Below are 25,378 nucleotides of genomic sequence, written 5' to 3'. Positions count from 1 at the left end.
ATCCAGAGCTTGGGTTTTGCCCAAACCAAGTTCCAAGTCTTCCAAACCAATATCCGGTCAACCTTGACCTATTGGTATCTCATGCTTAGCATCTGGTCACTCTCTTGACCTGCTAAGACTCCCTACCAAGTGTCCGGTCAATCCCTTTGACCCACTTGGACTTTTCTCTTCGTGTCAAGTATCCGGTCACTCCCTTGACCTACTTGACCTTCCCAACACCAGATGTCCGATCACCCTTGATCCATCTGGATTTTTCCTTGCCCGGCTTCACTCACCAGGACTTTCACCTAGCTTCACTCACTAGGGTTTTTACCTGGCTTCACTCACCAGGATTTCCAATCTGCCCGGCTTCACTCACCAGGACTTTCCAATTGCCTGGCTTCACTCATCAGGACTTTCCAACTGCCTGGCTTCACTCACCAGGACTTTCCCACTGTCTGGCTTCACTCACCAGGACTTCCACTTTCACCTAGCTTCACTCACTAGGATTTTCACCTGGCTTCACTCACCAGGACTTTCCACACTGCCTAACATCCCAGTTAGGACTTTCCCACTGCCTGGCTTCACTCACTAGGACTTTCCACACTGCCTAACATCCCAGTTAGGACTTTCCCTGTGCCAAGTCTCCATACTTGGACTTTTCAGGTCAACCAGGTCAATCCTTGACCTAGGGTTGGACCAATAAACTCCCAACCATCTATTCTTGTCTCACATCAAGAATAGAACTCTCTCACGAGTGTCAAACATCAACATGCAACTCAACTAGGTCAACCTTGACCTAAGGTTGCACCGACAATCTTCCCAAGTCAAACATCAAAATACAACTCGAGTCAAGTCACCTCGAGTCGGGTCAACCTTGACCTAAGGTTACACCAACAATCTCCCCCTTTTTGATGTTTGACAAAACCCATAATCAAGTTAGGTTAACCCGATAACCTAACTTAGGTTTTCCACTCATCTTCCAATGTCCAATGTTCTTTCCTTGAACATTCTCTGGACATTCTCCCCTTAGGTTAACCCGATAACCTAACTTGGGTTCTCCAATAATTCTCCCCCTTTTTGACACACATCAAAAAGAATTCCAATGTTCTTCCTCGAACATTCCTTGACATTCTTCCCCTAGCTTAGGTTAACCCGATAACCTAACTTGGGTTCTCCAATAACTCTCCAATGAACACTCTCCCCTTTTTGACACACATCAAAAAGGAAAAAGAGGGTATCAAGGTCAAAAGTTTCTTCCTAATGAAAGTCCCATACCTTTCATTGAAACTCTTAATTTCCCCCTTGATACTAAACTCAACAATCAACTTAGTGATAATCCCATATCACTAATCCTCAAAAGTCTTAAGGAGTAAAAACTAAAAACTCCCCCCAAAAGTCAACTCCCCCTTGACAATTAGGTAAAACTCCCCCTTTGACTATTGCACCAACAATGTCTTTGAGAGTTCCAAACCTTTAGAAGTCCAAAAACACCACTTCCATAACTGAAATTTCAGACAACAACTGAAAAATCAGAAATTCGGCACGCCCTGATCGGTCCCCAGACCGATCAGCCCTTCACCAGATCGTACTCGTGCTACTGGAACTCACTGGATCGGTCTGCAGACCGATCCACAATACTCTGGATCGGTCCGCAGACCGATCAGATCTTCCCTGGATCAGTCCCCGGACCGATCCAGCCACTGAAATCAGAGATTTCTGATTTTCTCTCCGGGAGAAGTTCAGAAACTCACAGAAAATTACAGAAAATTCTAAAAATTACGAAACTTTGAGGATACATTCCTCATATCATACACTATCAAGGAAAAATAGTTTTCTATGAAAATAGTTTCCATTTTTCAATCTTGATACAAAGTTCAAAAACTTTGAAATAGTTCAAGTTTAACTCAACTTTGTATCACAATGTTCAATGATGAATGCTATCACTAGGAAAGCTTCATCAAGGTTTTTCAAATCAATTTTAAAACGCTTTTAAAACCATTTGAATTTGGGATCATAATCTTAGGGCTAGATGTACATGACTTGTACACAAGCTTTCCCTATGATCCTTAATTTCTTGAATTAGGGTCATCTAGGTACAAAGACTATGCACCTTGATCCTAACTCATGATCCTAATATCTCACACACATCTAAGGTGTATCAAACCACATTCAAGTCAATTTGATGTGAGATATGGATTAAGGTCAACTTAGGCTAAGTTCTCATGCATTTTCTAAACACAAATTTGATCTCAATATCAAAATGTGTTTTTCATCCTTAAATCAATTTCATTTATCATTAATGCAAGAGATGATGACATGGCATAAAATGGTATCATAAATGAAAATATGTGCCAATGTCATGATGTCATGGCATAAAGTTTGAAACTTAAATAAACATGACATATAAACTAGCCTAAGCATTATCATGACATTTCAAATGATAATAAAGCTAAACATGATGTCATGACATGTGAGGGCAAACAATTATGGCAAGATTTAGCATAAATAAATATACCTAGATTACCTATCTAAGTATCCTTAGCCTTTGCTAACTTAAAATCTAACCCTAGATTGCCCATATATCCCTAAGAGAAAACCAAAATCCCAATTATGGTATTTCTCTAGGTTTTCTTAAATTGTGCCAAATAAGATTAAAAATGAAATTTCCAATCTTTAGGCACATTTAACTCTTCAAAGGAGTAAATGATAATTCCATTTCATTTTCAAAAGTTCTCAAAACCTTGAAAATGCTCCTTGAGTGTCAATTTCCTCAAAGTTGGGTTAACTACCCTTCTTATTGGAGTTGACACTCTCTAACCCATTTATGGGGTAGAGAATATGCTCCTAGGAACCCAATACCTATTTGAGCTCATTGGGTTCACTAAATATTCACTAGGGATGACTTCCCTAGCAACCCTCCTAATGACCCTCTTAGGCTTTGAAGCCTTGGTCGTTTGGGTCTCGTCAAGGTCAACTATAGGGGTGACTCCCCTTGTAACCTTGGTAATGGTCTTCCTAGCCCTAGGTTTTGTTCCATAATCGAATGGAACATTGTGGTAAGTGGGCTTGACCATTTGGGACTTAGGTTTGTGACCCAAACCTTTCTTGTCCTTGGACTTGGGTTTTTGACTCTTAAACCCTAGAGATGACTTCTCCATGTTTTTAAGAGCCTTTTCTAAATTATCAAGTCTTGACCTCAAGACTTGATTTTCCCTCTCTAATACCTCAAGTTTTAATTTGTCATTTTCTCTTGAGATATTCCTAGGCATGTGTCTAGTCTTCTTGGGATTTCTACCTAGGTTTTCCTTAACTTTAGAAGCGTTAATCCTAGGGTTGATATTTCTAGTGTTATCCTTAGTAGAGCTGTCAGACGGGTCAATCCGTGGCGGGGCGGGTCGGCCCATGGCGGGCTAACCATTTGGCGGGGCGGGGCGGGCCAACCCACCAACTTGGCGGGTTGGAAAATTTCCAACCCAACCCATTCTAAGGCGGGTTGCGGGTTTGGCGGGCCAACCCACGGGCCCATCAAAAATTTTTAAAAAAATTAAAAAATATTTTATATCTTCAACCTTTTACTTCGAAAAAGTTTTCTACAATTAAATGTATACATAAACATGTATTTTAAATATAAATGAATACAAACGAGTACTTATGTTGGATGAAAAGTACTATTTTTATTTCAAAATTATAACAAAGAAAGATAATAAATTGGCTTAAAACTTAGTTTATATGTGTTTTTCAACCCGCGGGCCAACCCAAGCCCGAGCGGGCCGACCCGCGCGGGTCGCGGGCCTAGGCGGGTCGGCCCACGGCGGACTTGAGTTGATAAAATTCCAACCCAACCCGCTTAAATTGTTTGGCGGGGCGGGCCAACCCGACGGGCCCAACCCAAATTGACGGCTCTAATCCTTACCTAGGCTAACATGTTTAGCTCCTAAGCACATGTATTGGTTCCTAAAGTTAACATGCTTATCATTATTAACAATTGCAACAAAACTCCTAGCATGCATTTTATTAGAATTGCAAAAATGAACCTTAGAGGTTACCTTAGGGTTTGCCTTAGCTCCCCCTATCGATGTGCCCGGTCTCTTGCCCTTGTGAGGTTGCCTCCCCCTTGGACAATGGCTCCTATAGTGTCCCCTTTGCTTGCATTGGAAGCACACGATGTGCTCCTTGCCCTTGCGTTTCGGGACTCCGGCTTCCTTGACCTTTGGCGTCGGTGGAGTCTTTCTTACCCTCTTCGGACACTAACTCTTGTAATGTCCATGTTCCCTACACTCAAAGAACATAATGTGTAATTTAATTGAACTTAAATTGCTTGAGTTACCTAGGGTTGAGGGTGGATGCGAGCTCTCTTCTTCATCCCTTTCGGAGGTAGAAGCTTCTTCTTCTTGCTCCGAACTTGAAGAAGAACTCTCCTCCTCTTCGTCCTTAGATGTTGAGTAACCCTCAACTTCTAATTCCTCTCCTCCATGATGTGAGCTACTTGGCTCACTTAGCTCCTCTTCATGGCTTGAATTTGAGCTTCCCTCATGGAACTTGGCCAAGTTATCCCATAATTCCTTGGCATTGTTGTAACCTATCTTACACAAGATGTTAGAAGGCAATGAAAATTCAATTATTCTCGTTACCTCTTCATTGATTTCGGATTTGTGAATTTGTTCTCTTGTCCACTCCTTCTTCTCAAGTGGTTTTCCTTCCTTATCCACCGGAGGAATAAAACCTTCTTGTACACAAAACCAATTCATTATGTTAGTCATAAGAAAGTACTTCATCCTTACCTTCCAATACGCGAAGTCACCGCATTCGTAGAAGGGTGGAATGGTGATGTCTTCTCCATAGAGATCCATTCTCTAGCTTTGCTCCCACGGGTGTTGATCCGATGAAGAGCGACCTCGCTCTGATACCACTTGTTAGGATCCTTCGTACGGCTAGAGAGGGGGGTGTGAATAGCCGACCTCAAATCGCTCACGTTTCTTTCTACAAACTAGGGTTAGCGCAGCGGAAATACAACGTAGAAAGAAAACAGGAGAAGAAAGACAAACCATATAACGAGGTTCGGAGATGAACTCCTACTCCTCGGCGTGTCCGTAAGGTGGACGAAGCCTACAAATCCGTCGGTGGATGAGTCCCCGGAAACCCGGCTAATAGATACTCCTTGTGGGTGGAGAAACCTCACCACAATCTTTGCAACAGCAATAGGAGTACAAATAGGAACAAGAAAACAAGAACAGAAATGTAAACAACACTTGCTTGCCTTCTTGAAGTCAGCAGGAACCCTGGTGAAGCAGCAGCTTCTCGGATCCAAGCCTAGCTAGAAAACCAGCAACAGGAAGAAGCTCACGCGAAGCTTTAGCACCCAACGAGCTCAACAAAGCTCAGCAGGAAGAAGAAGCAGAAGCTTCAGGCAGGAGAGAACTTCCAGAAGGAAGAAGAAGTAGCTTCAGAGAGAGTCTCACCGAAGTCCTGTAGCCCTCTTTTATACTGCGAAGAAGAAGAACAGAGAACTAGCCGTTGCTACGCAACGGCGAGGACCATCTCCTGATCGGTCCAGAGACCTCGATCGGTCTTGGGGACCGATCAGACTGTGCTGATCGGTCCCGGACCGATCGGACTCTTCCTGAAGAACTCGCCCAAGTTCTCGATCGTCTCTGATCGGTGCGTGGACCGATCAGTATGTGGATCGGTCCACGACCGATCCTCCTTCTCTTTGCCTTCACTTTCTCGATCGGTCCGCACCGATCAAGAACCTCGATAAGCCAGCGATCGTTATCGATCGGTCACCGGACCGATCGGATACCCAGACTATCGGATCGATCCACCGATCGATTCCGAGCTTGGGTTTTGCCCAAACCAAGTTCCAAGTCTTCGAACCAATATCCGGTCAACCTTGACCTATTGGTATCTCATGCTTAGCATCACTCTCTTGACTGCTAAGACTCCCTACCAAGTGTCCGGTCAATCCCTTTGACCCACTTGGACTTTCTCTTCGTGTCAAGTATCCGGTCACCCTTGACCTACTTGACCTTCCCAACACCGGATGTCCGATCACCCTTGATCCATCCGGATTTTTCTTGCCCCTTCACTCACGGGACTTTCACCTAGCTTCACTCACTAGGGTTTTACCGGCTTCACTCACCAGATTTCCAATCTGCCTGGCTTCACGCACCCCATTGCCAGCTTCACTCATCAGGACTTTCCAAGCTTCACTCACGGGACTTTCCACTGCTCGGCTTCACTCACGGGACTTCCACTTTCACCTAGCTTCACTCACTAGGATTTTCACAGCCTCACTCACCGGGACTTTCCACACCGCCTAACATCCCAGTTAGGACTTTCCCACTGCCTGGCTTCACTCACTAGGACTTTCCACACTGCCTAACATCCCAGTTAGGACTTTCCCTGTGCCAAGTCTCCATACTTGGACTTTTCAGGTCAACCAGGTCAATCCTTGACCTAGGGTTGGACCAATAAACTCCCAACCATCTATTCTTGTCTCACATCAAGAATAGAACTCTCTCACGAGTGTCAAACATCAACATGCAACTCAACTAGGTCAACCTTGACCTAAGGTTGCACCGACAATCTTCCCAAGTCAAACATCAAAATACAACTCGAGTCAAGTCACCTCGAGTCGGGTCAACCAGGTCAACCTTGACCTAAGGTTGAACCAACAGACGTTCCTCTCCGCGAGAAGAACGCATAGACGCGAGAAGATCGTCGAAAGGATCGTCTCCTTCGGAAATATAGCGATTAGAATCGTAAGAAAATCCGAACAGGAGGTAAGAAACCCCTCACCTGCAGTATAAGTAGCTTCCGTGTGAATTCCATGTTTTAGTTTAGTAGTATGTAGACTTTCGGCACAAGGATGCGAATTAGTGCATACTAAGTGTTCGATTAAATTATTTAGCACAGAAAAATGCAACTTAGGCATTTTAATAGCTTAGTAAATGCAATAGAAGCATTTAAATAGTTTAGTTAGCCTTGCCACAGCATATATGGGACTACGGTCCAATGGGTGGGCACCCACAGTCGCCTCTAGGTTCAGATAACCTAGTAAAAGCAAGGTAAATTAGTTAGCTATGATCCAGTATTTTACTTCCAGTAGGGGCACTGTACGGGATTAGATATCCATTGGGCTGGGCTCCCATAGTCGGTCCCTAGGTTTAGATAACCTAGTAAACCTTACTAAATTCGGGATTTGCAACCCTGGGTTTAGTTAAGGATGCGCGCATAGCATGTACAGTTGTCGGACCCACTAGCAGTATGATTATGTACTTTAATCTATTACATTATTAGTTTTTCAAAACTCACAAAGATTAGTTATGTTAGTTGAGTTTGAATTCAGCTCCAGTCTAGCTCAGTTTATGTTCAGTTCAGTTCTTCTTTATTGATACACATGATAGTTTATGGTTAGCTTTGTATGTCATGCTTTGGTCTTCATGTTCAGTTTTGTTACACATGTTAGATGATAGTATGCCATGACTAGCTTTGATTTCTATGTATGATAGCATGCCATGTTTCAGTCTAATCGGTGCATTTCTCAAATAGCATGTTTTAAAAGCATATTGCATCGAATGCATGTTTTTGTGAGGTAGATGGTTTCTTACTAAGCGAAAGCTTACATATACTTTTCCTTATACTGCAGATAAAGGTAAAGGAAAGATGGACTAGCGGAGGCTGGAGGGCAATGCGATGGAGATGTGTGTGGATGGAACTTGGAATAGAGATCTTAGGAAATTTCAGCAAACTTGTTTTAAACATTAGAATCCTTCAGCGCTTTATCATTTTGCACTTTAGTATGTTAATTGCGATGAATTAGTTAACCATGTACTCTATTATGCTTAGAACACCATTTGTATGATGTTAGAATGTTAGTTATTATTGTTAGGGTGTTCTTAGTCATTTTTGGAGTCATTATATACGATTTGGCACGAGACAGTGTTGAAATCAGACCTTTGGCACGAAATCAGAAACTTGAATCGATCAGCTAATCGATTCGAGGGTTCCAATCGATCGATTGATCGATTGGGCAATTTGTTCCGCGAACAGTAGGCTTCTGGATCGATCAGCCGATCGATACAACAATTTCTGTCGCGAACAGAAGGCTCTGGGATCGATCACTAGATCGATTGGCCAGTCTAGATCGATCAGCCGATCGATCCAGAATATTGTCCCGAGCACAGTAGCGTGCTGGATCGATCACTAGATCGATCCAACCCACAACCCGGATACAGTAGTCTGCTGAATCGATCACCGGATCGATTCAACCATTCCAATCGATCTGTGGATCGATTGGGAGGCCTGATAGTAACTAGAAACCCTTAGTTAAGTTCCTTGACCATAAGGGGGAGGTAATAATAACACGATTAGCCCAGATTACACCCCTTAGCTCCTGTAGAATGTTTAAAGGTAATGGTTTAGCGAAAATTTTAATTAGTACAACTTCCGCACCTAGATTTAGTGATGGTCAGGGAGTAGTTAGCACAGCATGTGACGATCGGCCTTACAACCTAGTTAGTAGAAGGTGGGTCGTTGCAGAGTGGTATCAGAGCAGTTTTCATACTTCCTTCACACACATCAGCATTGAACCTGCAGCTTCCAAGTAAGAACATCTCTCACTTTCTCCATGTTTCTTGTTTCCATGTTTAGATATAACTAAAGTATGCTTGTTTATGATAGTAGTTAACATGATAACAATAGTTATTCCCTTATGATTGTGTTAGTCATGTATGTCCTCTATGTCTCTAGAGAATGGCACGAGGACGCCCAGCTAGAAGGGCACCAGCTACTGAGCCTCAGCATGAGGCAGACAGTTCAGTGCCTCCCCCAGACCTTACAGCATTAGTGACTCAGTTACAGCAGTAGCTAGTTGAGCAGCAGCAGGAGATAGCCACCTTGAAGGCTAACCAGCAGAACACTCCCACAGTCACTCCAGAGCCTAACTTAGCAACACCAGTAGTCCTAGAGGTTCCACCAGTCCAGCCTACAGTACCAGTAGCCCCAGCAACAGAGGCAAGGAGAGAAGCCTATCTGATCCAGTGGCAGAGAGTCAAGCCAGAGAATTTCTCAGGCACTAGTGAACCATGGGATGCTCAGGCCTGGTTCAAAACACTGGAGAGTACGATGGAGCTTCTGGACTGGCCAGAACATGAGAAGGTGAAGTGCGCCTCCTTCTGTCTGATAGGAGATGCACGCATGTGGTGGGAGAGAATCATAGCGAAGCGCCCAGTGAACCAGATGACATGGGCTGACTTCGAGGAAGAATTCTTTGAGGAGTTCTTTCACATGCGGGTCACGAACCGTCACTATGACGAGTTCACTGAATTTCGCCAGGGCAACCTTTCAGTGGAGGAAGCCGTGAAGAAATTCAACAGGTTGGCTCGCCTATGCCCTGAACTAGTCAACACAGAAAAAGAAAGAGTTCGGTTGATGCTCAAGATGCTGAGGCAGGAAATAGCAATGAACGTGGCTGGCGGCGTTCATAGGCCGCAAACCACTGAAGAACTAGTCAGCAGTGCTCTGACCACTGAGCACTACCGAAACAGTATCAAGCAGCAGAAGCAAGTTCTCTCAGAGTTGAAAGGTCAAGGAGGCTCAGGCACTCATAAACAGCAGGGCCACAGCTCCCACTGCTCTAACTGGAAAGGGAACTCCAGCAACAAGCGCAAACCAGGGAGTTATCTAAAAGGAGGACCAGCCAGCAAGCAACCCAGTTATCCAAAGTGTGCTACTTGTGGGAAATTCCATCCTGGAGTTTGTCGTAAGGGCACACGAGGACAGGAAGGGCATATGGCCAAGCAGTGTCCGAACAAGGCCAGCTTTCCTCCACCACAGCCGATCCAGTACGAGGCCAAGCCAGCACAGTTGCATCAGATGCAGGCCATTTTAGATGGTCCCCACATCAGCCAGGGCAAATTAGAAGCCCGTCCAGCTACGACCAATGCGAGGATCTACTCACTGACCAGAGAGGATGGAGCAAATGCCTCGACAGTTGTTACAGGTCAGATTAGTATTTTACAGCAAAGTACAACTGTCTTGTTCGATACTGGGGCAACCCATTCATATATATCCAGGGCATTAACTGAGAAGTTAGCAGTACCTCCAGAGGTACTCAGTAGTCAGTTTCTGATGACGCTACCTTCAGGAGAAATTATGGCATCCACGCACTGGCTCAGAGCAGTGCCAATCGTTATAGCAGACAGAGAGCTCTTTTGTGATCTGATAGTGCTAAATATGACTGACTACGATGTCATCTTTGGAATGGACTTCTTGATCAGATACGGTGCCTCCATAGAATGCCGTAAACGGAAGGTCGTATTCCAACCTGAAGCAGAAGCACAGTTCGAGTTCATCGGAGAACCCAAGAGAAAGGCCAAGAAGTTTCTCTCGGCTATGAAGGCACAGAGGTTAATGGATTCAGGATGTACATGATTTTTAGCACATGTAGTCAAGACACTACGGTCTGATCGTGATGGCGAATACCTCTTAGGAGAGTTTAGGAATTACTTATCAGAGGTCGGGATTCAATCCCAGTTATCCGCACCTGGTACTCCCCAACAGAATGGTGTGGCAGAACGAAGGAATATGACTCTTATGAAGATTGTTAGATCAATGATGAGTTATTCAGAATTATCAAATTCATTTTGGGGATATGCTCTAGAAATGGTAACACACATTCTGAACTTGGTACCTTCTAAATCAGTACACTCTACTCCCACAGAATTGTGGAATGGGCGAAAGCCTAGTCTAAGACATATTCAAATTTGGGGTAGTCCAGCACATGTGCTGAAAGCAGATGCTGATAAGTTATAATCTCGTACAGAAGTTCGCGTGTTTGTGGATTATCCTAGAGGAACGAAAGGTGATTTATTTTATAGTCCTAAAGACTAAAAGGTCATTGTTAGCACCAATGCCTAGTTTTTAGAAGAAGACTATATTATGGACCACAAGCCCAGAAGTAAAATTGTTCTAGAAGAAATAAGAGAGGACACGTCTACTTTAATACCAACAGTACAAGATGAAATACCACAAGAAACTACAACACGTGTTACAAATGATGCACAGTTACAGACAGTGCCTCGTCATAGTGGGAGGGTTGTTAGGCAACCTGAGAGATTCATGTTTTTGGGAGAGTCTTCGGACTTGATCTCGGGAAAACATGAACCTGATCCCGGGACATATGACGAAGCACTCCAAGATAAAGATGCAGTATATTGGAAAAAGACAATGAATTCTGAAATAGAATCTATGTATTCTAATAAGGTCTGAGAGCTTGTAGAACCACCAAATGGTGTAAAAGCCGTTGGATGCAAGTAGATCTACAAAAAGAAAAGAGGGACAGGCGAGAAGGTAGAAACCTTCAAAGTAAGGCTTGTTACAAAAGGATACACTCAGAAAGAGGGAATCGATTATGAGTGTTGGTTAGTCCTAGGAAGATCGTACCGGTTCCACTGTACAAAAATTTTATACAAGTGTCGAACCTTTCCTAAATAACCTATTGTGTTCTTTAGAAATTAAATTAGGAATCGCAAATGGAACTTAACATTATTGATTCCAAATTTAACTTATCTGTTCTTAATGGTTTAGACTTGGATCGCAAGCGGAACTTAATACTATTGATCCAAATCCACCTACGTTATAAATTCAATTAAATATTAATTTCCAAAATTGACTTTCAGGTTAAATATGGCGAGACACTAGGCCTTCTTGAATACGGGAGCAACCACCACTTCCTAGACAAAGCCTTTTAAGGAAAGCTAATATTTAATTTTCTTATATAACTCTAGGTTTAACTAAAAAGAACAATCGAATCACAAATTCAAAAAAACAAAAAACACAAATTCGAATAACAAATATGAAAAACTAGAATCTATTGCCTCTTGTGTTTGGAATTCATACAAAGAAAAATAACTAGCATGATGCGGAAGAAAATTACTAGTTATACCTTCTCTTTGTATGCTAATAACATCGAGATCTTCTGCCGTATTCCTCGCCTCGCCTTGGACGTCGTGTGGGCGACAATCCTCCAAGATGAACACCACCCAAAGCCTTCTTCTTCTTCTTCAATATTCGGCCACCACCAACACAAAGAACAAAAGAGAGCAAGGGGAAAGAGAAGAGGAAAGGGGCCGACCACAAGAAGAGTCTCCACCAAGAGAATAAGAATTGTTATCTCATGAGGCCTCCCCTCCCCTTCTTTTATATTACTTGCCCAAGGCAAATAAGGGAAGACTTTTTACAAAAATTAAAATCTTCCTCTTGTTATTCATTTTTTCCTTTTAATTTTTCCTTTTCTTTCCTCTTGATTGAATCAATCATCAATCATGATTTGATTTAATCTTTTATTGGTCGACCCCTTGCTTGGGAACCAAGCAAGGGTGGCCGGCCACATCATCAAGGAGAGAAAAATAATTTTTATAAAATTTTATAAGAAGAAATCCTCTTATAAAATTTTACAAGCTCTCTTTCCTATTGTGAATGTTAAAAAAGGAAAGTTTTAAAAAATTAAAACCAAATTTTAAAATTTAAAACTTCTCTACTAAAATTTCCTTTTTTAACCATGGTTACAAAATTAAAAGATTTAAAATTTAAAATTTCTCTTCATTTTTTCTAAAACCATGAGGTTGGTTAAAAAAGGAAAGTTTTAAAACTTTTAAACTTTTTTTAAACCATGTGGCCTAATTCAAATAAGGAAAGTTTTATATTTTAAAAACTCTCTTTTAAAGCTTGTAGTTTTCTACAAAGAGAAGATTTTAAAAATTCAAAACACCCTCTTATATTTGAATTATTGTAACCGACCCCTTTGCACAAAGCAAAGGCCGGCCACCTTGAAGGAATTCATGGCCGGCCCTTGGCTTGGTCACCAAGCCTTGGTCCAGCCCTTCTTGGACACCAAGATGAGCTTTCATTAGATGGACTTGAGGCTTTAATGAGGCTACGACAGGGACCTATAGGAGAAATTGATTTTGACCTTCCGATGAGCTTGAGTATCCCGTGTTCACCTCGAACACACAACTCAAGTTCATCAATAATAACTCATTCCACTAGAGAGTTATTATTGCACTACCGCACCAATCCCAAATTACATTATGGGCTCCTTTTTACCATGAGTGTGTTAGTCTCCCTGTGTTTAAGATAACGAATGTCCACTAATTAAGTAAGTTACTGACAACTCACTTAATTAATATTTAAGTCCAAAGTAGTACCACTCAACATTATTGTCATGTTGGACTAGGTCCACCTGCAGGGTTTAACATGAAAATCTTTATGAGCTCCTCTTGGGGACATTCTCAACCTAGATAACTAGGACACAGTTTCCTTCTATAATCAACAACACACACTATAAGTAATATCATTTCCCAACTTATCGGGCCTATTGATTTATCAAGCTAAATCTCACCCTTCGATAAGTTAAAGAAATAAATACTAAATATATATGCTTGTTATTATATTAGGATTAAGAGCACACACTTCCATAATAACTAAGGTCTAGTTCTTTTATTAAGTCAGTACAAAAAGAACTTACCTAAAATGATCCTACTCAATACACACAGAATATACTAGTGTAATTTATTAGTCAAGATAAACTAATATCTAATTACACAACGACTATTCCAATGGTTTGTTCCTTTCCATCTTAGTCATGAGCAACTGTTTATAATTTATAAAGAACTGATAACATGATCTTCTATGTGTGACACCACACACCATGTTATCTACAATATAAATTAATTGAACAACTACACTTAACAAATAAAATGTAGATATTTGATCAATGTGATTCTTTTATTTCATAAATAGATGTTTACAAAAACTATGCTTTTAGTATACACTCTAACAATGAGGAGACCTTTTCACCGGTAGCTATGCTTAAGTCTATCCGGATACTCTTATCCATTGCTGCTCATATGGATTATTAGGTTTGGCAAATGGATGTCAAGACAGCTTTCCTTAACGGAAGTCTTGAAGAAAACATCCATATGAAGCAACCAGAGGGATTCATTGAAAAAGGCAAAGAGCATCTAGTGTGCAAACTCAATTGGTTTATTTATGGACTGAAGCAAACTTCAAGATCTTGGAACATTTGGTTTAATGAAGTAATCCAGTCATATGAGTTTATTCAGTGTCCGGATGAGTTTGTGTATACAAGAAGTGTAACGGAAACGTGGTGGTATTTCTTGTACTATACGTACATGATATTTTGTTAATTGGCAACAATGTCAAAGTGTTATCAGACGTAAGGGTATGATTGTCCAAACAATTCGATATGAAGGACTTAGGAGAATGTGCACATATCCTTGGGATCAAAGTTATATGGGATCGTAAGAAAAGGATGTTATGTCTATCTCAAGCTTCATATATAGATACAATATAATCCTTGCTCGTTTTAATATGCAAAACTCTGAGAAAGGATTCTTACCTTTTAGGCATGAAGTAACTTTATCTAAAGAGATGTCTCCGAAGACATCAAAGGAGATAGAAGACATGAAGGCAGTTCCTTATGCTTCGGCTGTGGGAAGCCTAATGTATGCAATGTTGTGTACGAGATCAGATATCTGTTTTACCGTAGGCATGATTAGCAGATATCAAAGTAACCCTAGACAAGGACATTGGACTGCTGTAAAGCATATATTGAAGTACCTTAGAAGGACTAAAGATTATATGCTAGTTTTCCAAGTAGATGATCTGCTCCCTGTGGGTTACATGGATTCAGACTTCCAATCAGATAGGGACAATAGTAAGTCTACATCAGACTATGTATTTACTTTAGGAGGTGGAGTCATTGTATGGAGGAGTGTTAAGCAGAAATGCATTTCAGACTCAACTATGGAGCTGAGTATGTGGCAGCCTCTGAAGCAGCCAAAGAAGTTGTATGACTTAGGAACTTCCTAATGGACTTAGATGTGATTCCTGGTTTGCCCAAAATCATCACAATTTATTGTGATAATAGCGGTGCAGTTGCAAACTCGAAGAAACCACGAGCCCATAAGGCGAGTAAACATATAGAGCGCAAGTACCACCTGATATGAGACATCGTCAAGCGAGGAGAAGTTGTTGTCGCCAAGATTGCATCAGCAGATAACCTGGTAGATCCTTTCACTAAGGCCCTTCCGGCGAAAGCTTTTGATCGACATGTGGAGGGGATGAGAATCAGATGTATGACAGCAGATATGGCAGCTTAGTCTTTTAGTATAAGTGAGAGATTGTTTGTGTGTATACTAAAAGCCTAGCTTTTGTAAACATTTATTTTGAAATAAAGAATCACATTGGTCAAAAATATCTACATTTGTAGTTGTTCAATTAATTTATATTGTAGATAACATGGTGTGTGGTGTCACACACAGAAAATTATGTTATCAGATCATTATAAATTATAAACAGTAGCTCACGGCTAAGATGGAAGGGAACAAACCATTGGAGTAGTCGTAGTGTAATTAGGTATTAGTTTATCTTGACTAATAAATTACACTAGTACACTCTGAGTGTATTGAGTATGACCATTTAAGGTAAGTTCTTTTATACTGACTTAATAAAAGAACTAGACCTTAGTTATTATGGAAGTGTGTGCTCTTAATCCTAATATAATAACAATCACATATATTTAGTATTTATTTCTTTAACTTATCAAAAGGTGAGATTTAGCTTGATAAATCAAAAGGCCCGATAAGTTGAGAAATAATATTACTTATAGTGTGTGTTGTTGATTATAGAAGGAAACTGTGTCCTAGTAATCTAGGTTGAGAATGCCCCCAAGAGGAGCTCATAAGGATTGTCATGTTAAACCCTGCAGGTGAACTTAGTTTGACATGACAATGAGGTTGAGTGGTACTACTCTTGGACTATGACATTAATTAAAGTGAATTGTCAGTAACTTAATTAAATTAATGGACATTCGATATCTTAAACACAGGGAGATTAACACACTCATGGTAAGAAGGAGCCCATAATGTAATTTGGGATTGGGGCGGTAGTGCAATAATAGCTCTCTAGTAGAATGAGTTATTATTTATGAACTTGAGTTGTGTGTTCGAGGCGAACACAGGATACTCAAGCTCATCGAGAGGCCAAAACCAATTTCTCCTCGAGGTTCCTTTCATAGCCTCAATAAAGCCTCAAATCCACTCATGAAAAGCTTATCTTGGTGTCCAAGAGGGGGTCAAGCCATGGCTTGGTGACCAAGCCATAGGGGTCGGCCACTTCCTTCTCAAAGGGGCCGACCCTTTGCTTGGTGCCCAAGCAAGGAGGGGCCGACCACCATAATCCAAATTAGGGGGGGTGTTTTGAATTTTTAAAATCTTCTCTTTGTAGATAACTACAAGTTTTAAAAGAAGGATTTTAAATTTATAAAACTTTCCTTATTTGAATTAGGCCACATGGTTTAAAAGAAAGTTTAAAAGTTTTAAAACTTTCCTTTTTTAACCATCCTCATGGTTTTGAAAAAAAAAAGGAGTTTTAAATTTGAAACTTTCTATTTTTGTAACCATGTTAAAAAAAGAAATTTTAGAAGAGAAGTTTTAAATTTTAAAACTTGGTTTTAATTTTTTAAAACTTTCCTTTTTTAACATCCACATTAGGAAATTATAAGAGAGTTTGTAAAATTTTATAAGAGCTTTTCCTCTTTGCTTATAAAATTTTTACAAAGATTATTTTCCTTCTTTTAAGGGCCGTCCACCCTTGCTTGGTGCCCAAGCAAGGGGCCGACCAATCAATCAATTAAAGGAGAAAAGGGAAAATAAAAGAGGAAAAGGAAAAACAAGAAGAAGATTTTAATTTTTGTAAAAATCCTTTCCTTATTTGCCTTGGGCAAGTATTATAAAAGAAAGGAAGGAGAGGCCTCATGAGACATCAATTATTATTCTCTTGTTGGAGCTCTCTCTTGTGGCCGACCCTCTCCCTTTCCTTTCCCCTTGCTCTCTTTTACTTCTTTGTGGTGGTGGTGGCCGGATTTTAGAGAAGGAGGAAGAAGCTTTTGGGTGAGGTTCATCTTGGAGGATCGTCGCCCACACGACGTCCAAGAGGAGGCAAGGAATACGGCAGAAGATCTCGAGGTTATTAGCATACAAAGAAAAGGTATAATTAGTAATTGTTTTCCGCATCATGCTAGTTTTCCTTTGTATGAATTTCAAACACAAGAGACATATGATTCTAGAGTTTCGAATTTGTGATTCAAGTTTGTATTTTTTATTTGTTTTTCGAATTTGTGATTCGATTGTTCTTTTTTTTATTAAACCTAAAGTTATATAAGGAAATTAAATATTAGCTTTCCTTAAAAGACTTTGTCTAGGCGGTGGTGGATAATCCCATACCCAAGAAGGACTAGTGCCTCGCCATGCAGTTCTGGAAGCCAATTTTGAAAATTAATATTTAATTGAATTTATAACATAGGTGGATTTGGATCAATAATGTTAAACATCGTTTGCGATCCAAATCTAAACCATTAAGAACAAATAAGTTAAATTTGGAATCAATAATGTTAAGTTCCGTTTGTGATTCCTAATTTAATTTCTAAAGAACACAATAGGTTGGTTAGGAAAGGTTCAACACTTATACAAAAATTTTGTATAGTGGAACCGATACGATCTTCCTAGGACCAACCAACAGCAATCACACAGGCAGTGATCCACACACGACATGGGCAACCCCCCATGACAGGGTCGTGTGAGGTGCAAGAATGGTGCCTTCCTCCTTTGCTTCGCTTGCAGATTTTCCCTTGAACACGAAACCTTCACCAAATTCGACTCCTGTGTACAGAAAATGCACAAAAAGCATATATCCAAACAAAAAAAGTAAATATGCTAAAAGGAAAGCTGGAAGTACGAAAATACGCAGATAAAGCATGTACAAAGTATGCGAATGTGCGTCAAAACATGCTAAACAAGTGTATACAATCTACGCACATCAGCTACTTTGCCCGGTCAGCCACTCGACCTGGTCAGTCTGATCTGCTGCTCTGGCCACTCGACCCCATTACCCGATCAACCGATCTGTCCGGTCAGTCACTTGGTCTGATCTGCAACTCAACCGCCTTGCTCAATCGACTGCTCTGCACCACTCGGCCTGGTCAACTACTCTGCTGTACTGCCCGTTGAAAAGCTGCACCTGGTCGGGGCGATCTCTACTACTCGACCTCTCATCCATGTGGACGTTGGGCCCGCTCGACCGATCTGCCAGCTCTGTCTCTTGGTCCTCTTTGCTCGTTCGGTTGATCTGCTAGCTTGGTCGATCTATCAACTTGGTTGATCTGTCCGCTCGACCACTCTGCCCACTCGACCTCTCTGCTCGTTTTGTCACTGTACAATCTATACTCAACACTTGATAAAAATCAGTCTCCACTGATAGCAGGAGATTATCAATTAAGATCATCTCGATAAATAAATATAATATAATATAAATTTGACTAATTCCTTAAAATTTTTGATAAATTGTGCAACATTAAATTGAGTAGTCGAATCTTAGATTTCGAAAACACAGTTAGTTAAAGATGTCCTGACTTTTAGTAGGGTATATATATATTTTTTTTCAGCACTTGCAAGGAACTTTTGACCACAAAGTGCAAAGCATTAGATTCCTCTCTTAAGAGATAAGATTAAAAATAGTCACAACGGAAGCTGATGGAATAAGAACTTCGTAATTTTAGTGTTCCCAACATAAACATAAGGAATTCTTAATAATTTACAAACATAAGTAATGTACATGCATAAGCTAAAACAATAACTTTAAACATTGTTTTAGGATTTTTGACATTATAAATAATCGACAAACTTAACATAGAGTTCAATTATGAAAATATCAAAATATATTTAGTATCATAAAATTGTATATTTGATACATGCTAATGAATTTTCAGGTTTCATTAAATTAAATGTATTGTCAGACCTTTAAGTTTCATGAAGATGCTTGAAAATATAATCTAAAATCATCTTTCAAAGGATATTTATATTAATTTAAAATTTTTAGGAAGTAGATGGAGACTTTTGATATGTTGCCCATTTTACAGTGTCCATCCTGTACCCATCTAGTGTGTTTTTTTTTAAAATTATTTTTTTTATTTAGGATTTTTAAAAAATATATACTACGGGAGTACGGGCTTAGTAGATCGATATGGCTAACTATTTGTCCGGAGGGGTAAACAAAAGAGTCTTATAAATTTTCGGAGAAAGATATAAAATTTCCTTCATTTTAATAGAGAGGTGGCATATCCCGTGGAGCGATGCGATTGGAGTTATGCCACTGCTCCACTGAAAGGGCGGCGAGATGTTGTCGGCGTACGGTGGCGGAGAGGTCGGTGCGACGATGACGTGGGAGGACGAGATGATGAGCCTGGTGGACGATGCTTGGTTCCGGTACCCGGACGCTATGGGCGAGGCAGCCGCGGCGGCGTCGAGCGAGGAGAGGGATGCGATGGATCGATCTGACAGGACTTCTGCCAGCGAGTTCCACGAAACAAGCAAGGAGGAGGTTGTGGTTCTGTCCGAGACGCTGAGGGATCAGGTGGGTGGGTTCTTGAGGGCGACGGGGGAACTGGTGGCGGAGCTCAGCCGGGGATGTTGGGACATTATGCTACAGAGCCTCGCGGCGGCGCAGCACACCTTTGTCGGGAAGAAGATGAAAGGGAAATGCGTCTCGGCGTCGCGAAAGCTAGGGTTCTTGAATGCGTTCCTCCCCGAGGATCGGGATCCGACGCAGGCGTGGCCGGTCGTCATTTGCGTGTTTTCACTCTCGCTTATGGGTACCAATGCATCCAATCCAATTTATCACTTCGTTAACCTTTACAAAAATCATTAATATGATCACTGAAGCATTTACCTCGTATTACAGTATTAATCAAGAACTTTTCCTCTCAAAGTAGGAAACGAAAGACAAAAGCTCGCTGGTTTTTATTCCAGTGTTTTTATAAACTATAGAAGTTCGAATCATAAACGCATCTATGACATTATTACGCAATTATGCCCTATATGTGACTATAGTTTATTATCAATTGATTCAATATTCCGTGTCTTACATATATTTGTTAGTAAATACCTTCCCCAAACCTGATGGTTATGAAGTTGGTGGGAAATTACTTTGGCTGCAACTGGCAGGTAACTTTGTAGTTGGATTCCCTTTTTGTAAAAATCAAGTTATCATTCTATTTCCAAAGCTTCTATCTTTGGAAATGGAAAATCTAATACAGTTAACTTCACACAGAAAACTACACTGCCAAAAATTGCAGCAATTTTCTAAGTTGAATAAAATAGTGGTCATTTCCTCTATACTAGGAAGAATCCTATTTTGTGCATGCCTAAGGATTCTCTTCTGGCTACAGTTTGTAATTAGGCTAAACTTTAACCTAAATAACATATTGTCATATTTTTGAATAAGCTTAAACCTAATGGTGTGAAAAATTACTAAAGTTTGGGCGTTGGCATACTTTTCTTAAACTATTTTCAAAATGTAATGGTGCAAAACTGAAAAATGATTCAATTTTTTTTTAAAGGAAAAAATTGTGTAGCATCATTACTTATATCCTCAATCTAGCAGAAAATTTCAGGCACATATAGTTGTATATAGACCAGAAAACAATAAGCTATCTTGTTTGTTTCATTCTTTTGCAGTGTTGATTGTAAGCAGTGGAAATGCATTCAGGTCTCAGCCGCAGAAAAAACTCTATGTAAGTCCTCCAAGTGCTAGCAGGATTCAACTTCCAGATGGACGTTATATTGCCTATCATGAACAAGGAGTTGCAGCTAAAGATGCTAGGTTCTCTGTGATGGTGCCACATTCTTTTCTTTCTTCTCGATTTGCAGGTGCATTGTGTTATTGTATCACCATCATTATTTTTTGTCAACCTTTTGAATTGATTAAGCTTCTGTTCTCTCTTGTATAGGAATACCTGGTATTAGTACATCCCTTTTGGAGGAGTATGGTGTTAGGCTGATTACATATGACCTACCAGGATTTGGTGAGAGTGATCCTCATCCAGGCAGAAATCTGACCTCATCAGCTCTGGATATGCATCAAGTAGCAAATGCTCTTGGAGTTGTTGACAAGTTCTGGGTGGTAGGGCTCTCAAGTGGAGGATTGCATGCATGGGCTGCTCTTCGTTATATTCCCGATCAAATTGCAGGTACTCTTGTGAAGATTACTTTGCTTATTCACAGTGAACCATGAAATTTACTCAAGTTAAGAGATTATACTTGTAATTTGTTACCGTGCTTAAGTTGCTATAGCTCCAGTCTTAGTTTCTCTGATACTGCTTTCCCCTGAACAAAAAATCAAATAATCTAACATTACTTAGCATTATTAAACTAGAAATTATTGACTAATTTGATAGCATTTTAATACCTCAATCTTTTGCATATAAGCTGATTTTCTGTACATCTTAATAATAAATAATATGGTACCTGTTGTGCTGCAGTATGAATAAAATTTTTAGTTTTAATTCCTAAGGATCATACAGTCTTTGTCAGTGGATACAAGGAGGGAATTGGATATATTTCCAATCAAATATCCTAAGATATTGGAGATTGGTTCCTAATGATATGCAGATTGCAGAATTTACACTGCAAATATGATGATACGGGCAAGTTTCTCCAAGTCTGAAAACAAATTATGATATCTTATCAATATCTCATAAGCTGATAAGCTATCCAATTTGATAAAATCTACGCCCTATCGTCGCATATCATCAGTAAGCATCTATTCAGTACCTTTACAACAATGTCATAACTTATAAAAATAGGAAGATATACAACAACTCATATAGCTTCATCTGCATAGTCTCTAGTCCAATTGGAATTCTTTGTAAGATTTTCTATGCATAAATGGGAAGTATAGTGCTAGTTTGTTTATTATGTTGGTTATTTATTGTGAAGAATAACTAGGTTTTACCCATACTCACTGTATAGTGCTAGTTCATTTATTATGTTGATTATTTATTGCAAAGAATAGCTAGGTTTTACACATACTCACTGAACTTTTTCTTCTTAAATATTTTATTTATATCATTCTCATTGTCTGCTTGTCTTTCTGTAATTTGAGTATCTGCTCTGCCACACACTTTGCTTCCAGGTGCTGCCATGTTTGCTCCTATTGTTAATCCATATGATTCCAGTATGAACAAGGCAGAGAGACGGAGAACATGGGAGAATTGGACATCTAAGAGAAGATTGATGTTTATATTAGCTCGGAGGTTTTCTTCTCTTCTCCCATATTTTTACCGTAGAAGCTTTTTATCTGGAAGGTTAGGCCAACCTGAGAAGTGGTTATCATTGTCTTTAGGGGAAAAGGTATTGCAAACTCGATCATATCCTTCCTGAAATGTGTGCTCTCTCAAACATAGTTTATCCTGAGTGTTTCAGTACCTACTTTGTATCAACTTTGAAACATTTCCCAGAGTTTTGGTTTGTGAATAAGTGATTGCCTGAGAATCAGTATGCATGTGTAAGTTCCTGCTAAATGAATTCTATTGAACTCATGGTTCTCTGCTCTACAATCAGGCACTAATGGTAGGAGAATAGCAGTTACGTATCTTGAAGGAGAAATGGAATTCTGACTGAAGGCAGTTTATATTTTTGTTTGTACAAAATTTTTTCCAACTATTTGGCTCCAGGGTTTTGTGAGTCTACTTTGGCAACATCTGTTGGTAATGTGTCTTCTAAACTAAATTAGTTGCACTGCCGATTGATTTTCTGAAATGTCCCATACTTGTGCCTTGAGTGGACTAATGGAGTGGCTCATATGATCTTGAGGTTCTGATTGATTAACTAATGATTTTTGACCTCATATCGGCATATCATTTGCATGATAGAAATATGTATATCCACATGAAAATGAAATTTGCCTTATATTTCTATCCAGTAGAAATAAAAGCATCTTGAGTAATTGGACTCAACAGCAGTGGTGAAGAAGAAAGCTTCCAGATTTTATGGTCGCTTGGATTCCTAATGATAGGCATTTTGAGTTTGTATGTCTCAGTTTATATGCTCAGATTCTCAATCTTTCTTTTCAGTTAATGATATTTCAATCATGGCTGTTGATCAAGATGAGGTCACCTCAACTTCTTTTGTTCTTCAATGCAAAAAATAAATGTATAATTGTTTTCTTAAATTACTTCATCTTTTTTTTCCACAAGGGAAGTGGATAAAGTTATAGAAGATTTCTTTCTCAAGTCTGTAGCTTCATTTTTCTTAATATTACATCATTTTCCAGTGAGATCACAAATTAGGAATCAAGTGATCAGTAGTTACAGTTGAAACTATATTTTATAAGGTGTAAGATTTAGGAAACAATGGAATATTCTATTCAACTAGGACATAAATACTTTGCAGATTGGAACTGTGGTCTTGAGTCTGACAGTTTGGCAACTCAACCTGAACAAAGTTGTCCAATCTTGCTAAACTTGGAGTTAATCTTAACCTGGCTTTGCTCTCCCAAAACTAAAAAGGTTGTAGTAATCTCTTTTAGCAATTTCTCTGCAGCCCATAATTGCCATAGAACATGCATCTTGGAGATCATTCGTCAATAATTTCTTGAAATGTAATTTCTTCTGAATGAATTTCACTTACCAAAGAAAAGTTTCTCAAGTCTATAATGATGTGTTTTGTTTTTGTAGGACAAATCCTTACTGGAAGAACCAAAATTGAGTGAGTTCTGGGTGAAAAATGTGGCTGAATCTGTTCGTCAAGGAGAGAGTAAACCTTTTGTAGAGGAGGCAGTGCTACAAGTATCAAATTGGGGTTTCACACTTGCAGACCTTCAAGTGCAAAAACAGCCAGAACGAAAGTGTTTCTTGCCATGGCTCAGATCACTCTACCAAAAGCCTGAACTTAAGCGGACAGGCTTTCTTGGACCAATACACATCTGGCAGGTTTGTTTCTTTTCAATCTTCTTGCCGTTCGTCACTAACTATTCTTTGCATGTGATAGATTGAACAAAACCTCTTCTCTCTGTTTTTCTTTTTCTTCCTACATAGCAACTTGTAGAATATCAATTGAAGTTAACCTTCAATTTCCTCAAGCTCATATATTTCTATTTGGTGTTGATCCAATCGTAGTGTATTTCTTCTATGCTACTAGAGTCCACAAGTTAATTCGATTCACTTCATTTGTTTCTGTCTGCAATTAGACATTTTGTTTGGAGGAATTCGAATTCCAGATGTCGTATTTCCTTTCCCACTGCTTGTTTGCGATGGATTTTTCTCATAGTTTGTCTGTCCCAATCCTTCAGCTAACTCCTTCCCTTCATCAAATTCCATGAAGAATTACTCCCCAAAAGAAACTTGCGCCACGATAGTCTGTTCCTAACTGCGCATTTCATTGCAGGGAATGGATGACAATGTGGTTCCTCCTTCCATGATTGTCTTCATCAAAAGAATGGTACCAGCTGCTACAATACACAAGTTGCCTAATGAAGGTCATTTCTCCTATTTCTGGTTTTGTGATGTCTGCCACAGGCAGATATTCTCCACTCTATTTGGTGTTTCTAAAGGGCCTTTAGGAAATGTTTCGAAGGCAGAAAACTCTGAAGGTTATAATGAAGAACTCACATCTGATACTAATGCTGAAAAAGAGAGACTGGAGGAGGTTACTCTGGACTAAGCCATCTGATTTGTGTTCTTCCTAAATCTGTTTTCTGGATGCGGGTACCAAAAATTATTTGCCGGTGTCTTCATCTCAATTATAGTACTGAGGATCAATAGTTCTTCAAGCTAGAGCACTATATATCATACCCAGATCATATCGGGGTTTCTTGGTTCACAACATAACCTTTTCAAAATGTAATGACAAAAGTTTTAGATGGTCTGATTTTTTGTCGCCAAGAGGCTCCATTTTGTGCTGCTGTTTTTTCTGAATGGCACAACGCACTAGTTCAAGTTTTCACAGATTGTTTGCTGGCTCTAGCGAATGTCGAGTGGCAATGTTTGACCCTTTGTCGAAGATTCTGTAGCTGTTGTAACTCAATTTGGTAAACTTCTCTGCCCTTTTTGGTGTTAGATTGTGTTAAATTTCAAATTTCTATAGCAGGGGAATTGGTAGAAGTTATAGGCAATAGTTACTTTGTGACTGCTTCTCAAGTAGTAATTTGTTCTCCATGCATTTCCAGAATTATTCGAGTGATCATCATCATGTACATTTCAACTAATCGAGGTCAGATTTTAGCGTGTGACATCAATTCCTTTGTTTTATTTTTATTTTTATTTTAAAGTTTCATGTGCATTAACAACCATGACAATCTGATCGCAAGCTACTGCCATGGTTCCACATTTTTCTTTTAGATTGTGTCAAACACTTAGAACATGGAACAAAAAAAAATGAAGTTTGCATCTTGTAGGGAACTAGAGTATTGAACACACAGAAAGTGCAGTAGAAAAATTAATTCCTTTTCAGAAGATCCATGCGAAAGAAAATCACAT

The 25,378-nt window shown here is 39.8% G+C and overlaps 1 protein-coding gene across 1 annotated transcript; it reads left to right on the top strand.

The window, feature by feature from the left end:
* Positions 1-19,171: 19,171 nt before the first annotated feature.
* On the top strand, positions 19,172-25,007 carry LOC121988574. The gene is made up of 6 exons (XM_042542069.1): positions 19,172-19,714; positions 20,580-20,771; positions 20,852-21,091; positions 22,036-22,253; positions 23,579-23,833; positions 24,288-25,007. Exons 1-6 carry the CDS (start codon positions 19,240-19,242, stop codon positions 24,561-24,563), a joined length of 1,656 nt encoding a protein of 551 aa, XP_042398003.1. The 5' UTR covers positions 19,172-19,239; the 3' UTR covers positions 24,564-25,007.
* Positions 25,008-25,378: the final 371 nt, after the last annotated feature.

This window comes from Zingiber officinale, chromosome 6B (genome assembly GCF_018446385.1).
Source record: "Zingiber officinale cultivar Zhangliang chromosome 6B, Zo_v1.1, whole genome shotgun sequence".
In the NCBI taxonomy this organism is placed as follows: domain Eukaryota; kingdom Viridiplantae; phylum Streptophyta; class Magnoliopsida; order Zingiberales; family Zingiberaceae; genus Zingiber; species Zingiber officinale.
This window is presented reverse-complemented; position numbering and strand designations above follow the sequence as displayed.

Excerpts from the sequence above, each read along its gene's own strand:
- LOC121988574 (XM_042542069.1), top strand. The coding sequence starts at position 19,240 with ATGTTGTCGGCGTACGGTGGCGGAGAGGTCGGTGCGACGATGACGTGG. Across the intron at positions 20,772-20,851 it reads TCTTTCTTCTCGATTTGCAG|GAATACCTGGTATTAGTACA; the intron begins GTGCATTGTGTT and ends TCTCTTGTATAG. Across the intron at positions 21,092-22,035 it reads TATTCCCGATCAAATTGCAG|GTGCTGCCATGTTTGCTCCT; the intron begins GTACTCTTGTGA and ends CTTTGCTTCCAG.